Source organism: Macaca nemestrina, chromosome 4, assembly GCF_043159975.1.
Source record: "Macaca nemestrina isolate mMacNem1 chromosome 4, mMacNem.hap1, whole genome shotgun sequence".
Taxonomy (NCBI): domain Eukaryota; kingdom Metazoa; phylum Chordata; class Mammalia; order Primates; family Cercopithecidae; genus Macaca; species Macaca nemestrina.
Genome location: NC_092128.1, coordinates 30,316,608 through 30,329,362, shown reverse-complemented (window position 1 = coordinate 30,329,362; position 12,755 = coordinate 30,316,608). Strand labels below are relative to the sequence as shown.

At 57.0% G+C, this 12,755-nt stretch overlaps 1 protein-coding gene across 1 annotated transcript in view; it reads right to left on the bottom strand.

The window, feature by feature from the left end:
* Positions 1–1,683: 1,683 nt before the first annotated feature.
* KC (kielin cysteine rich BMP regulator) overlaps positions 1,684–12,755 on the bottom strand; it is a 35,022-nt gene continuing 23,950 nt past the window's right edge. Inside the window, exons 23-40 of the mRNA XM_011723916.3 lie at positions 12,577–12,662; positions 12,238–12,328; positions 12,017–12,099; positions 11,826–11,919; positions 10,475–10,648; positions 10,166–10,248; positions 9,393–9,513; positions 7,203–7,282; positions 6,892–6,991; positions 6,263–6,351; positions 5,885–5,987; positions 5,652–5,794; positions 5,179–5,351; positions 4,984–5,095; positions 4,788–4,889; positions 3,825–3,989; positions 2,454–2,760; positions 1,684–2,274 (exon numbers count right to left, since the gene is read on the bottom strand). Coding sequence (XP_011722218.2) covers positions 2,006–2,274; positions 2,454–2,760; positions 3,825–3,989; positions 4,788–4,889; positions 4,984–5,095; positions 5,179–5,351; positions 5,652–5,794; positions 5,885–5,987; positions 6,263–6,351; positions 6,892–6,991; positions 7,203–7,282; positions 9,393–9,513; positions 10,166–10,248; positions 10,475–10,648; positions 11,826–11,919; positions 12,017–12,099; positions 12,238–12,328; positions 12,577–12,662 — 2,375 coding nt within the window. The 3' untranslated portion in view covers positions 1,684–2,005. The remainder of the gene's footprint in view (positions 2,275–2,453; positions 2,761–3,824; positions 3,990–4,787; positions 4,890–4,983; positions 5,096–5,178; positions 5,352–5,651; positions 5,795–5,884; positions 5,988–6,262; positions 6,352–6,891; positions 6,992–7,202; positions 7,283–9,392; positions 9,514–10,165; positions 10,249–10,474; positions 10,649–11,825; positions 11,920–12,016; positions 12,100–12,237; positions 12,329–12,576; positions 12,663–12,755) is intronic.

The following is a 12,755-nucleotide window of genomic DNA, read 5'->3' as shown; positions in this document are numbered from 1 at the left end:
TGCTTGTTTACAGCCCCCAGCGAGCATTTGTTTGACATATACTGTACACGCGTACATCTGAACATCAGCTTCACAGCTGCATTATTTGGTCACACAATATGCCCAATATGGGTAGCAATAGCAGCTGCTACCAAAGTTTAGCTTGTGCCAGGATGAAGATGCTTCATACATATAATCCTTTCTTGCAGCAACTCTATGAAGTAAGCTCTATTATTATCCCTAATTTATAGGTAAGAAGACTGACTCAGAAAGCAACTTCTCCTAGGCCAAGTGTGGTGGTTCACATCTGCAGTTCCACCACTTTAGGAGGATGAAGTGGGAGGATGGCTTGAGCCCAGGAATTTGAGACCAGCCTGGATGACATAGCAAGACCTCATCTCAAAAAAAAAAAAAAAAAAGTTAGCGAGGCGTGGTAGCACATGCCTGTAGTTACAGCTACTTGGGAGGCTGAGATGGGAGGATTGATTGAGCCTGGGAGGTCAAGGCTGCAGTGAGCTGTGATCATGCCACTGTATTCCAGCCTGAGTGACAGAGCAAGACCTTGTGTCTTTAGAAAAAAAAAAAAAAAAAAAGAATAGCTTGTCTTAACATGCAGCAGCATTTTTTTCATCTGGAGATGGATGGATGTGATACCCTCTGGGAAGACATGGTCCTGGGAGCCCAGGCCATCCATCAGCAAGAGGCGAGTGGTAAGAGGCCCTGCCCCGGCAAGCACTGCCCACATGCTTGTCCATGCTGTCCACCTAGTAAGTGCTGTCCATGGGTCACTGTTCATTCCCTGACACTTATTATTATCATCCTCACCTCACAGATGAATAGACAGGTCATATAAGTTATCTAATCAGAAGAGAGGCTGAGTGCAGGAGCTCTGCCATCTTTACATCCTGCCCTGTTGTGAGCAGATTGGCCTGCTGGCTACTTTGTCCCCATTCCATGAGACAACGGAGCAGACCCTCCTCTTGGCTGGAAGAGAGAACAGCCTCAATGAAAGAGCAAGCAGGCTGAGTGGCCTCTAATTCAACCCGGCACTCTCCTGCATCCCTGCCTGAGCACAAAGCCCTTCACTCCCTGTTGGAATATCAGGGAGCAATGAGGATGGAGTCCCCTGACCTCATGGCCAAGGTCCCTAAAACACCAAGGTCACAGAGTAGGCGGCAAAGAAAACTTGAATTCTGGACTTTTTCTATCTCAAAACCCATGTTCCCTCCCTACAGTGACGTCTTCACACGCTGCCAGTGTCTACTGCCCACACATCTGCCTGGGGTGGGTGTGGTTGTGAAGGCAGGCAGGTATGCATTGCATGTGTTTATCTGGGCTTCTGAGGGATGTATGTTTCTGTGTGTGTTTCTGTGTGCACACGCAGGCACATGTCCATATTGCATTGTGGTCTGTTGCTTCTCCTGTTTCTCACCCCAGGCATTGTGTCACTAGCCCTCGGAGTGGCCCAGAAGGTGCTTGCACATTCAGTATCCCCCAGCCACAAGGAAGGGGGAGGCCATTCTCTGATGCAGCCCCTTCTCCATGGTTCCTCAGCCCCTGCAGGATCCCACATGGATCCACAGAAGGTACCACATGGGGTCATGCATCATGCCTGCTACACAGAATGAGCACAGGGCTAAGACCAGGGCACCAGGGTCCTCCTCCTACCACTGCAGGGTTTCCCAGACAGCACCAGGGAGTGGCTGGGTGGGGCAGCCCAGGCATGCAGGTGCAAGGAGGGTGCATGGTGCTGTGATTCTGGGGCCATTGATCACCAGACCCCATGTTCCTGGCAGCCCAGCCTCTGTCCCAGCACCAGGAGGAAATACACACACACACAAGGAAGCCTTCGGGCAGGCCTAGAGTTTACTGCTTGTGACTCAACACAGCAGGGGTCTTTGCAGGGCAGGGGCCCAGGCTCCACTGTCCAGGCAGGGCATTCTCTCCACAGCCCTGACCAGGGTGGGAACTGCTTGCCAAGGGGAGACTCCTGGCCTGATGAACCCTGGTCAGGCACTGTCCTGGCTCAGGGTGTCTCCTGGGGCTCCCGGCTGGGGCTGGGCGGAGCACCGAGTGGCTGGTCTCCAGTGAGCAGGACTTGGGGACAGGCCTCGGGTGGGATGCAGTGGGCCTCGTGCTCCACCAGGCCTGCAGGGCACTGGCAGCCGGGCATGCAGGGCCTCACGCAGTGGGCTGCCAGCTCCCCCAGGGGGATATGCTGATTGAAGCAGGTGCGGGGACAGGGCGGGCCGCACTCATCGAACACGAAGCCATGCTCCAGGGGGCAGCCTACCACTGTGGGGGGTGGGGGGAGTGGGAGGCGGGGTTACCGAGGCACCTGAAACTGCCCCAGTAGCTGTGCGTACCACTGCGAGACTCGTCACACCCACCGTGGACCCGCCCTGAGCCCTCCGGGCTACCCTTCTTCTCTGTGCTGACCCTCCCCCAGCCTGCAGTGGGCATCACCCCCTCACCGCACAGTGTGGGGCCTCGCCAGGTAGGTGTCACTCCTGCCTGGCGACAGTGACTGGCATAGGCTTCCAGGGCGTCACAGAGGCAGGCATCAGTGGAGGAGCCAGGGCCACAGGCACACAGGTCATACACACAGGCGGCAAAGAAGGGCTCTGGTGGCACCACAGCATGGCAGCGACTGAATGGGGAGGACTTCAACACCCCACACCGGGCATTGGCCTCACGCCTGGCACGGTAACCTGCTGCCCGGCACGGATCCATCTCTCGGCCTGCAGAACAGGGCCGGCCAGGCCCCAGCCCCTCTGGGACCTGGGTGGGGAGAGCAGCCCTGATGTGACAGCACCACTGGCAGCTGGCCTCTGCATGCCATGCTCTTCAAAGCACTTCCCACCCAGTCATTTGCTTTAGTCCCCAAAACCTCCCTAAAAGAACGCAAAGGAAGTACTGTCTACCTTCTTTTTGTCCCCATTTTACAGATGGACAGACCAAGGCCAGAGTAGGTCAGCACTTGTTCAAGGTCACACAGCCAGTGAGTGGCAAAGCAAGGCTTGGGGGTTCAGGTGACGAGACCTCTTTTTTTTTTTTTGAGACAGAGTTTTGCTCTTGTTGCCCAGGCTGGAGTACAGTGGTGCGATCTCGGCTCACTGCAACCTCCGCCTCCTGGGTTCAAGCGATTCTCCTGCCTCAGCCTCCTGAGTAGCTGGGATTACAGGCATATGCACCACCAGGCCCAGTTAATTTTGTATTTTTAGTAGAGATGGGGTTTCCCCACATTGGTCAGGCTGGTCTCAAACTCCCGACCTCAGGTGATCCACCCACCTCAGCCTCCCAAAGTGCTGGGATTACAGGCATGAGCCACTGCGCCTGGCCAACGAGGCCTCTTTTAACAAGCCACCCCTCAAGCCTGTAATCCCAGCACTTTGGGAGGCCGAGACGGGCGGATCACGAGGTCAGGAGATCGAGACCATCCTGGCTAACACGGTGAAACCCCGTCTCTACTAAAAATACAAAAAAAAACTAGCCGGGCGAGGTGGCGGGCGCCTGTAGTCCCAGCTACTCAGGAGGCTGAGGCAGGAGAATGGCGTAAACCTGGGAGGTGGAGCTTGCAGTGAGCTGAGATCCGGCCACTGCACTCCAACCTGGGCGACAGAGCGAGACTCCGTCTCAAAAAAAAAAAAAAAAAAAAACAACAAGTCACCCTACCTCTCCAGCACCAAGACAGTCAAGAAGCCTACACACCTCCCTGAAAGCCCAAAAGCCTATCTTGTGTGACTTCACTCCCTTTCCCCGCTTTCCATGCCAGAGGGTTGCTCTGAGACTCATGCTCAGCTGCGTCTTCCCTAACCCCCATCTCCGGTTCCTGTGCCACTCACCTGCCAGCTATTCCCAAACGCAGCCTCTGTGGGCAGGAGCAGCCCCTCAGGGCCCTGCAGATCATCCTGGGCAAAGCCGTTGAAGTTCCCACAGAGCCCACAAGTCCGGCCCTGGTAGGAGCCAGGCACGCTCACCTCCACCTGGGACTGCCCGTCCCACAGCACCTGTGTGAAGAGGCCTGGGACTGGGGAGCAGGTAAGGACAGGGGCCTGAAGGAGCTCAGGGTCCATTATGGCCCCAGGCACTGTGTTCAGCGCGGCCAGTGCTGCAGGGGAGGAGAATGGACAGATGGAGGCCCCCCTTGGAAGAAACACAGCCCTAGCCAAGGCCAAGTGGATACATTCTGTGCCAGCCCTGGGCAAAGACAGATGACAGGAGGAGCTGCCCACAGCTCCTGCATGAGGGCACCTTCTCCTGCCGCCATCCCTCAACTGGGCCCCACGTGAAATGCAACCCCCTTCCAGGGATTCACTTTCTCATGGGCATTCCGGCCTTGCAGAGGACAAAGCACAATTAGGGTTCAGATTAGAAGTGTGTACCCTTATTCTATGAATTTACAAGTTGTGTTTCTTGCTGGGCGCAGGGGGCAAATTACTCCTTCCACATGAGGGTTGGAAGGAACCAGAGACACCCGCCAGGAGACTTTAGCTGACATCCTCCCCACTGCCACTGACCCTTCCCATTCCCCACTTTACAGATGAGAAATCTGAGGCCCAGGGGAGGCTGTTGGTGACTTAAGAGGCTGAGTCAAGATGAGAAATCAGTCTCAGAACTCAGAACTCCTCTGACTGCCCGGGGAGATCTCTGACCCTGATCCACCTCCCCTCACAGCCCTGCACCCCACTCCTGGCCTCTTTTGGCCAGGAGGTAGCTGGCATCCCCACCCCCCTATAGATACAGAGGCCTAAACAGGACTGAAGTTCCCAGCAGGCAGCCCACCCAGACTCGCCCTGGAGCCGCACCTGGAGCCCGGGCTGGGTATGCAGGATCACAGTGTGTCCTCGCAGCTCCACATACAGCAGTGGCTCCTGCAGGAAGGGCAAGGCCACTGGGCGCCCATCCACCTGGAGGATAAAGGAGGTGGGAGGAGGGGCGATGTCGAGGCACATGGGTGGACAGCATGGAATCCACCTTCCTCTGCTCATCGGCTTTGCTCACAGTGACTGCTCCGCCCTGCAGCAGCCGCACGGCCACATCTCCCAGCAGCACCGCCACCTCCTGGGTCCAGGCCACGCCGCTCCGGCCCCGGTCATCATTGGTCACGTGCACACTGTGGGCGGGAAAGTCCCAGGTGCCAATGGTCAGCAGGGCTGGGTGTAGGGGTTGGGGAGAAGAGAGACGGGGGATGCACACCTGAAGTCCCCGCTGTGGCAGTCCTTGGCCAGCACATAGCTGCAACTGCCCTGGAAGTGCAGCAGGCGGCCGTCGAAGGTGCGGTAATGGGGGTCTCCGAAGGCCATGCAGGAAGCTGGCCGGGGCAGGCAGCGGGGGCAGCAGCTGCTGGGACTCAGGGCAGGGGCCTTGTCCTGCATTCAGCCCCAGACACTGTCAGACACGCCACCCTCCCGGCCATGCCTCTCGCAGACCCTCCCAGAAAACCAAGCATCTCCCAGGAGTCTCCAGGGATCTCCAGGACTCCAGCGCCCGGGCTCCCTGCGAGCAAGGTCAGGGCACCACTTTGTGGTCGCACTGGGAACAGCACTGTCGCCAGCTCCCAGCTGGCTGCAGGAGCCCAGCCTCCCTCTCGGATGCCTGATCACACCAGGATGGTGGTACCATGTGCCCCCACCCTGACCCTCCCCACCTCCTTAGATTGCGGTACTCACGGGGCCACACGAGAGCGGTGAGCAGCGCCGGCTCTGGCAACGCACGGTGCCCGCCATGCAGGAGCAGCTGGTGCAGGCGTCCACAGTCCAGCGCTCTCCAGAGGCCACCTCACGGCCCTGGTGCACGCAGGACTGGGTGGGAGCTGAAGGGATAGGAGCTGGGAGGTCAGCTGCCCCTCCCACATGCCCAGAAGGTCTGACTTACCCCCTCCCCCATCATCCTGGCTGCACACCTTGGCATCGCTCACAGCAGCTGTCGGCCTGGGGCACCTTTGCCCAGCCATGGGGGCAGGAGAGGGCCTGGCACTCCTCGAGGTGGCACTCCACATGGCCCCGCTGAGGACAGACATCATTGTTCTGGGGTTTTCTGCAGGGCCGGAGTCCCTGGCCTCATGCTTCTGGGGGCATCTGGGCATGGACTTCTGCCTGCCCCTCCCACAATACACTCTTCACAGTTCAAGTGGAGAATGAAATCCAACCTTCGGCTCCGTGCCCTGGTGCAGGGATGCTCTTGCCCCTTAAAGACCCCGTATTTGCTGGTGGAGTGTTGGACACTCCTCCCTTTATCCATCTGTGAGATCCTCTACCCTCCCAGACCCACCCCAGCTCACACGACAGATGCAGGTGATGCACGCATTGCTGGGGTCCCTCCAGCTCTCTCCATCTGCCACTCTCCGGCCCTCAGCCTCCACCACACATTCTGAGGAGGAAGACATGGGATGGGCAGGCACTGTCCCTCCAGCTGTATCCTCCCTCCTCGGAGCTTACCCCGCATTTCATGGCAGGAAAGCACCCACTCAATTTCCCTACCACCCTGATGGTGTTGATTTCTTCAACCAATATCCACAGGGCCCATTAGACATCAGGCCTCGCATCAGTGCTGGGGATGTCTCTAGGGTCCTAGGAGCCCAAAGGGCCAGAGGCTGGAACCCCACTCTGGGCCGGCTGCCCACTCAGTAGTGCAATGCCCTCTTCATGGGCCTGGAGATCCCAAGCCTCCTGAGAGGCATCAGGCCAGACCTTGAGAATCTAGGTTTCATCCCAGCTTCCCCCTGCCTCATGGGTCTCTTCCCCACCTCAAGAACAGCCCCCCTCCATTTCTAGAAAAGAATGAACCCTGTATTCTTTTCTAAAAACCGAGTACAAACCCTGGACTGCCCACTTGGCCCATGAATGTCTCCCCTTCCTGTCTTCCCCCTGGGCTCCTCTCTGAGGGTGGAGGCCAGGGCTGGGCACTTACCCTGGCACACGGGGCAGCAGCTCCCAGGGGGAGTGTGGCGCTCTGAGAGGGGACAGCTGAGCTCAGGACAGGTTTGGTGGATGCAGAGCCATGTCAGGTCCTACCCATGTGAACACAAGAGGTAGAGAATGGCGGATCTCAGGGAGCTGGTGGAGGAGTAAGGCGTAGTCATGATGTGACAGTCAGGACAAGTGGGCAAATGTCAGGGTGAGTGGAGAGCCCCGGAGCTGCTGCGGGAGAGGAGGGGCAGCCACAGCCCACAGAGAAGGAAGAAGAGGGGCTCTGTGAGTCCCCAAGGCAGGAGGGCTCACCTGGCACTGGCATGTGTAGCAGGGGTCCAGTGGGGCTAGCTCAGATCCCAGCAGGCCCTCTGAACAGTTACTCAAAGCCTCTGTGAAGACAAGAACCCAGAGTGGGGGACAGAAAAAGGGGCTCAGGGCTGGAAATCCCAGCTGTCCCCACGCACCGTGTCCCCAGATTTCTAACTTGAACTCCTGGGCATACCCGCATCCCAGCACCTTGACTCCGGGGAGGACAAGTTCTCTTTCTCTTTAATTCAGTCACGTTCACACGTTTGCAAAGAAACTTTGCTAGGTTGTTATGTGGGGCCGGGTAGGGGTGCAAGGTGACTAGAAACAGACCAAGAATGGCTTCCTTAGCCTGAGGTCACTAAGAATGGCCAGCTTGTGGCCTGCTCTCCCTCCTGCTATCTGTAATACAGTGTGGCTACAACAGCGCAGGGAAGCACACAGCCAGGCAGCCCGAGTTCGAATCCTGATGCCAGCACTCAGTGCCTGTGCTCATTAGGTTAGATTAATCCATCTCTCTGAGCCTCAGTTTCTTAATCTGTAAAAAGAGATTAATACTTCCCTCACTGGGTAACTGTGAAAACAAAGCGAGAGACTTTATTAAGAGCACCAGGTACAGTGTGTGGCATGCAGTAGGTGCTTAATAAATGTTGGTCTTCCTCCCTTCCCCTGAAGAACCCCCAAGCAAGTGTTGACCTCCCTGCTGGATGGCAGGGATGGCTGCACAGCATTATGAACATATTTAATACCACAAACTGTACACTTAAAAAATGGTTAGGATCGTACATTTTAGTGTCTTACACCATAAAAATAAATAAATAAAAAATAAAAAATAAAAAAACAGAAAAACCAGCGTGGTGGCTCACACCTGTAATCCAGCACTTTGGGAGGCCGAGGCAGGAGGATCACCTGAGCTCAGGAGTTCGAGACCAGCCTGGACAACATGGTAAAACCCCATCTCTACTAAAAACACAAAAAATTAGCCAGGCGTGGTGGTGCATGCCTATAATCCCAGCTACTTGGGAGGCTGAGGCAGGAGAATTCCTTGAACCCAGAGGTTGCAGTGAACTGAGATTATGCCACTGCACTCCAGCCTGGGTGACAAAGCGAAACTCTGTCTCAAAAAACCCAAAACCCAAATCAAAAAACCAAACTGGAGAAAACAGGAGGATTATCATTTTAAAAGAGTATGTTTCTTCTTTTTTGAGACAGAATCTCACTCTGCCACCAAGCTGGAGTGCAGTGGCGCAATCTCGGCTCACTGCAACCTCTGCCTCCCGGGTTCAAGCTATTCTCCTGCCTCAGCCTCCCGAGTTGCTGGGATTACAGGCATGCGCCACCACGCCTGGCTAATTTTTGTATCTTTAGTAGAGACAGGGTTTCACCATGTTGGCCAGGATGGTCTCGATCTCTTTACCTTGTGATCCTCCCGCCTCGGCCTCCCAAAGTGCTGGGATTACAGACGTGAGCTACTGGCCCTGGTCTGTTTTTTCTATGTAAGGATAACTAACGTTCACCTGTATTGCAAAGGTAGGTTATCATTTCAGTGCTGGTATAGAACCAGAAACAGAAAAAATTTCCCTTCACAACAAATATAAAATGGCTGTGTTGAGTAAACCACAAGTGTTAAATCCAGGAGACAGAAATTGGCCATCTTTCTATATTTGTAATAAAAATAAAACTGTTTCTTTACTTACTTTTCCCCCCAATCTTAATAAATCTTTACTCTAAAAAAAAAAAAAAAAAATGCTCGCCCACCCCTGTGACTGGGCCACCCACTGCCTGTCTTGTCCTCACGTCTCAGCACAACTGTCGCCTTGCAGCGCCACCTGCTGGCCAGATGCTCCACAAACTGCACTCAGCTGCGGAGAGGCAAAGGGTCCCTGCCAGCTTCCCCAGTTCCCCTAGGGATGGTGCAGCCCTCACCGGCCTGGCATGGGGTTCCAGAACAGTCCACTGGAGTCAGGAAAAATCTGGGGCTGGTGGAGGGGTGGCATAATACATAACTCATATCTCATCTACCTCCCCCTGACCCCAGGGAGCGGGGTGTGCACAAGGACGGAGGCCACTTCTCCAACTGCCTGTCTCTGCCACCCGGCCCAGCAGAGACAAGCAGGTGTGGGCCCAGGGCCTCCTCCCCGCATTTCCCCTCCTGCCCCAGGCTTCCAGTACCAGGCTCATCCCTGTACTCACGGGCACAGGTCGGACAGCAGTGCTGGGGCCCAGGGGGCAGGAGCTGGCTGGGGGGGCAGCCCACCAGGCTGGGACACTGCCGCCGGTGACAGCGAAGGCTGGGAGGCCCCTCAGGCTGTGGCTACAAGAATGAGTGAGCAGCGGTGGGTCCCGGGCCACAAAAACCCAGAGCTGCCCTTGGCGAGGACTTCCGGCCCCTCCCTCTGCCTGCTGCAACCTCTTCCGGGACGCATCTTGGGCCCTGAACTCCAGGCTGAAGAGAGACTCAGAGTCTTCTAGACATGCTCCTCACCCCATGCCCTAGTCTCCGAGACGATGTCTCCTTCTCCTTTCAGTCACTTGGGCCTGAGCCCTCATGTGACCTTTGATCCTCCAGCAGGCTCATGCCATCCTCCTCCCCAGGCCCATGGCTTAGTCCCCTGGCCTGTGATGTCATTTGCCTGCTCCAAGCCCTTCCAGGGCCTTGCAAATAGAATCTCCACAACCCTAGCCACGTCCCAGGTGGCTCTCCGGCCATACACACTCACCCTGCACTGCAGCAGGGGGACCACCCATGGCCTCCTGCACACTTGGAACGTGGGCTCCTTGTCTAAACCCAGGCCTCCAGGCCTTGTTGGTCCCAGCCCTGCCTTGTCTCCTGGCCACAGGGATACACTCGTCTGGCCCCCAGAGTGCCCGCTCCATGAAGTGACCAGCTTGGCTGGGCCTCATCCCATGCTGCCCACTCCCCACCCCTCGAGGTGCCCTAGCCCCTCCACTGAGCCCTCACCTACCTGGCAGATGCACACTTCACAGGGGTCTGCCCCAGGCTGGAAGCTTTCCCCGGGCTCGTACTTCCGGCCCTCATGCTCACAGTCTTTGGGGTGAGAGCAGAACGGAATCAGGGGGCCTTCAGGTTGGCAGCGAGGCCGGGGTAGAGTCCTCTGTCCCCAGCCTCCCCCTGACCCCAGGGAGTGGAGTGTGCACAAAGATGGAGACCACTTCTCCAACTACCTGTCTGCCACCCAGCCCAGCACAGGCAGGGAGGTGTGGGCCCAGGGCTCCCTCCTTGCCTTTTCCCTCCCGTCCCAGGCTTCCAGTACCAGAGCATCGAGGACAGCAGTCATGGGGCCCCTGGTGGGGCTGGGCGCAAGAGCTGATGCACTGGACGCGTGCACAGGTGATGACACCCTCATGACACACGCAGGAGGAGCAGGCACTGTCGGGGGGCACCCAGCTACTGCCTTCAGGGTGCTCTTCCCCATGAGCCAGGCAGCCTGTGGTGCAAGGTGGGCAGGGACGAGCTTGGAGGTTGAGATCTGGACGTCTGCCCCTAGCCCCCCACCCTCAGTGGTCAGCTAGGCACGTGGCGCCAGGAGTAGTGGGTTTGCAGGGATTTGGCAGGAAGAAAGGATGGGGCAGAACTCCTGTCTGTTGTGGAGGGGAAATGCACTGGGTGGGGTTCAGAACACCTGGGTTCTAATCCTGTTCTGTTCCTGCCTGCTCTGAAGACCAAGCTCCAGGCAGCGGGCACTGCCCAGTGCAGCCCGCATCGGTCACAGTACCTGGCATGTAGCAGCTGTGTCATGAATGCATGTGGACCAGGTGAATGGCTCCATTGCTAACTGTGTGCCCAAGATAACTCAATCTCTCTGAGCCTCAGTCTCCTCATCTGTTAAATGGGGATTTCCTCTGTCCTGCCTCCCTCACAGAGCAAGTGAAATGCTATGACAGTTCTGTGGTTCTGTAGAAACAACACCAGGCTGGGCAGTGTGTGGGGTGAGGGGCAGTGGGCAGGCTCAGAAAGGCTCAAGTTCAGAGCCAGATGGCCCAAGTGCCCATCTTGGCTCTGCCACCTTCTCTACCTCTCTGTACCTCCACTTTCTCATCTGTAAAATAGGAGGAATAAGAGTACTTATCTGGTAAGGTTGTTGTGCTGATTAAATGAGATAATACACGTAAAGTGCTCAGGGCCTGGCACATGCTACCTGTTCAGTGAATGTCAGGTATCTTGATGATGATGATGATGATGAATGGGGTGTGATTAGAAAGAGGGGCAGCTTTTTATTTTATTTTTGAGACAGAGTCTTCTTTGTTGCCCAAGCTGGAGCGCAGTGGTGCAAATGCAGCTCACTGCAGCCTCAAACTCCTGGGTTCAAGTGATCCTCCCGCCTTGGCCTCCCAAAGTGCTGGGATTTCAAGTGTGAGCTGCTGCACCCAAACCAAGAGAGGCAGCTTTGAGGGAACTCTAACCAGCACCTGGAAGAGGGATGGTCTGGGCAGTCCAGGACAGGGAGAGGTAGGAGAAGCTGAAGGTGGCAAGGGTGTATGCAAGCGCCAATTGTGGGGGCAGGGAGGTGGGAGAAGAGCTGGCTGAGGGGAGGGAGGTGGGGTGGACAGAGGGACATAGGGCCAAGGGGCTGAAGCAAGGGGTAGGGCTGGGGGCAGCCATACCTCTGCAGCGAGGGCAGCAGCTCCCCGGCTCGGTGACCTGGAGCTGGCAGGGAAGGGGTGGGCACTGCAGCCGCACACAGCTGACCTGGCCAGCCTGTAGGAGATGCAGAGATACTGACTTGCTGCCTAGGCTGGGCCCCAGAGGTGCTATGGTCCAGCCGTCACTCCATGCCTCCCACCTCCTGCTATACCTGACAGCGACACCATTCACAGCTGCCTGCTGCTCCCTCAAACTCCTCCCCGTCCTGGTGCTCCTGGCCCTGAGAGACGCAGCCTGTGGGGGACATACCTCCTGGGTGGAGGGCCTGTACCACCCTGCCCTGCTCAGCCCAACCTTAGGCCTGGCAGGAAGGGAAGGGGGAGGCAGAGGTGGGGAAGGGCGTGGGGGCCGGGCATGAGGAAGGCAGCTCACTGTGGCAAACAGGGCAGAAGCAGGGGCCTGGAGAGGGGTGGGGGCAGAGAGCTGGGGGACATGGCTTCTTCTGGCAGCGCATGGAACCTTCCTAGGGGAGAGAGGCCCATCACACCCTCAACTGGGCTGCACATTTCCCCAGGGCTGGGGACCCTACTGAGCCTGCAGGGGCCCAAACACCCTCCCTTGGCCCGGGAGACCTGAGCCCAGTCCTGTCCCATGAGATGTCAAGGGCAGAGTGTAGCCCTTGCCACCTGAGTGGAGGAGACAGCCTCTTCCTGGCCGGAGAAGAGGATCAAGGGAGGAAAGATGACCAAAGTCCCAAAGGGGCTGCCTCACCTGGCAGGTGCAGAGGGAACAGGCAGGGTCAAGTGGGTCAGGAAGGGTCTCTCCGGAGGCAGCAGTGACGCCATGGTAGTGGCATCCTGGCAGAGTGGGGAGTCCAACAGAAGAGCTGCCATCAACAGAGCCTCCACTGTCACACACACACACAGCTCCTCCCCACACACACATACACA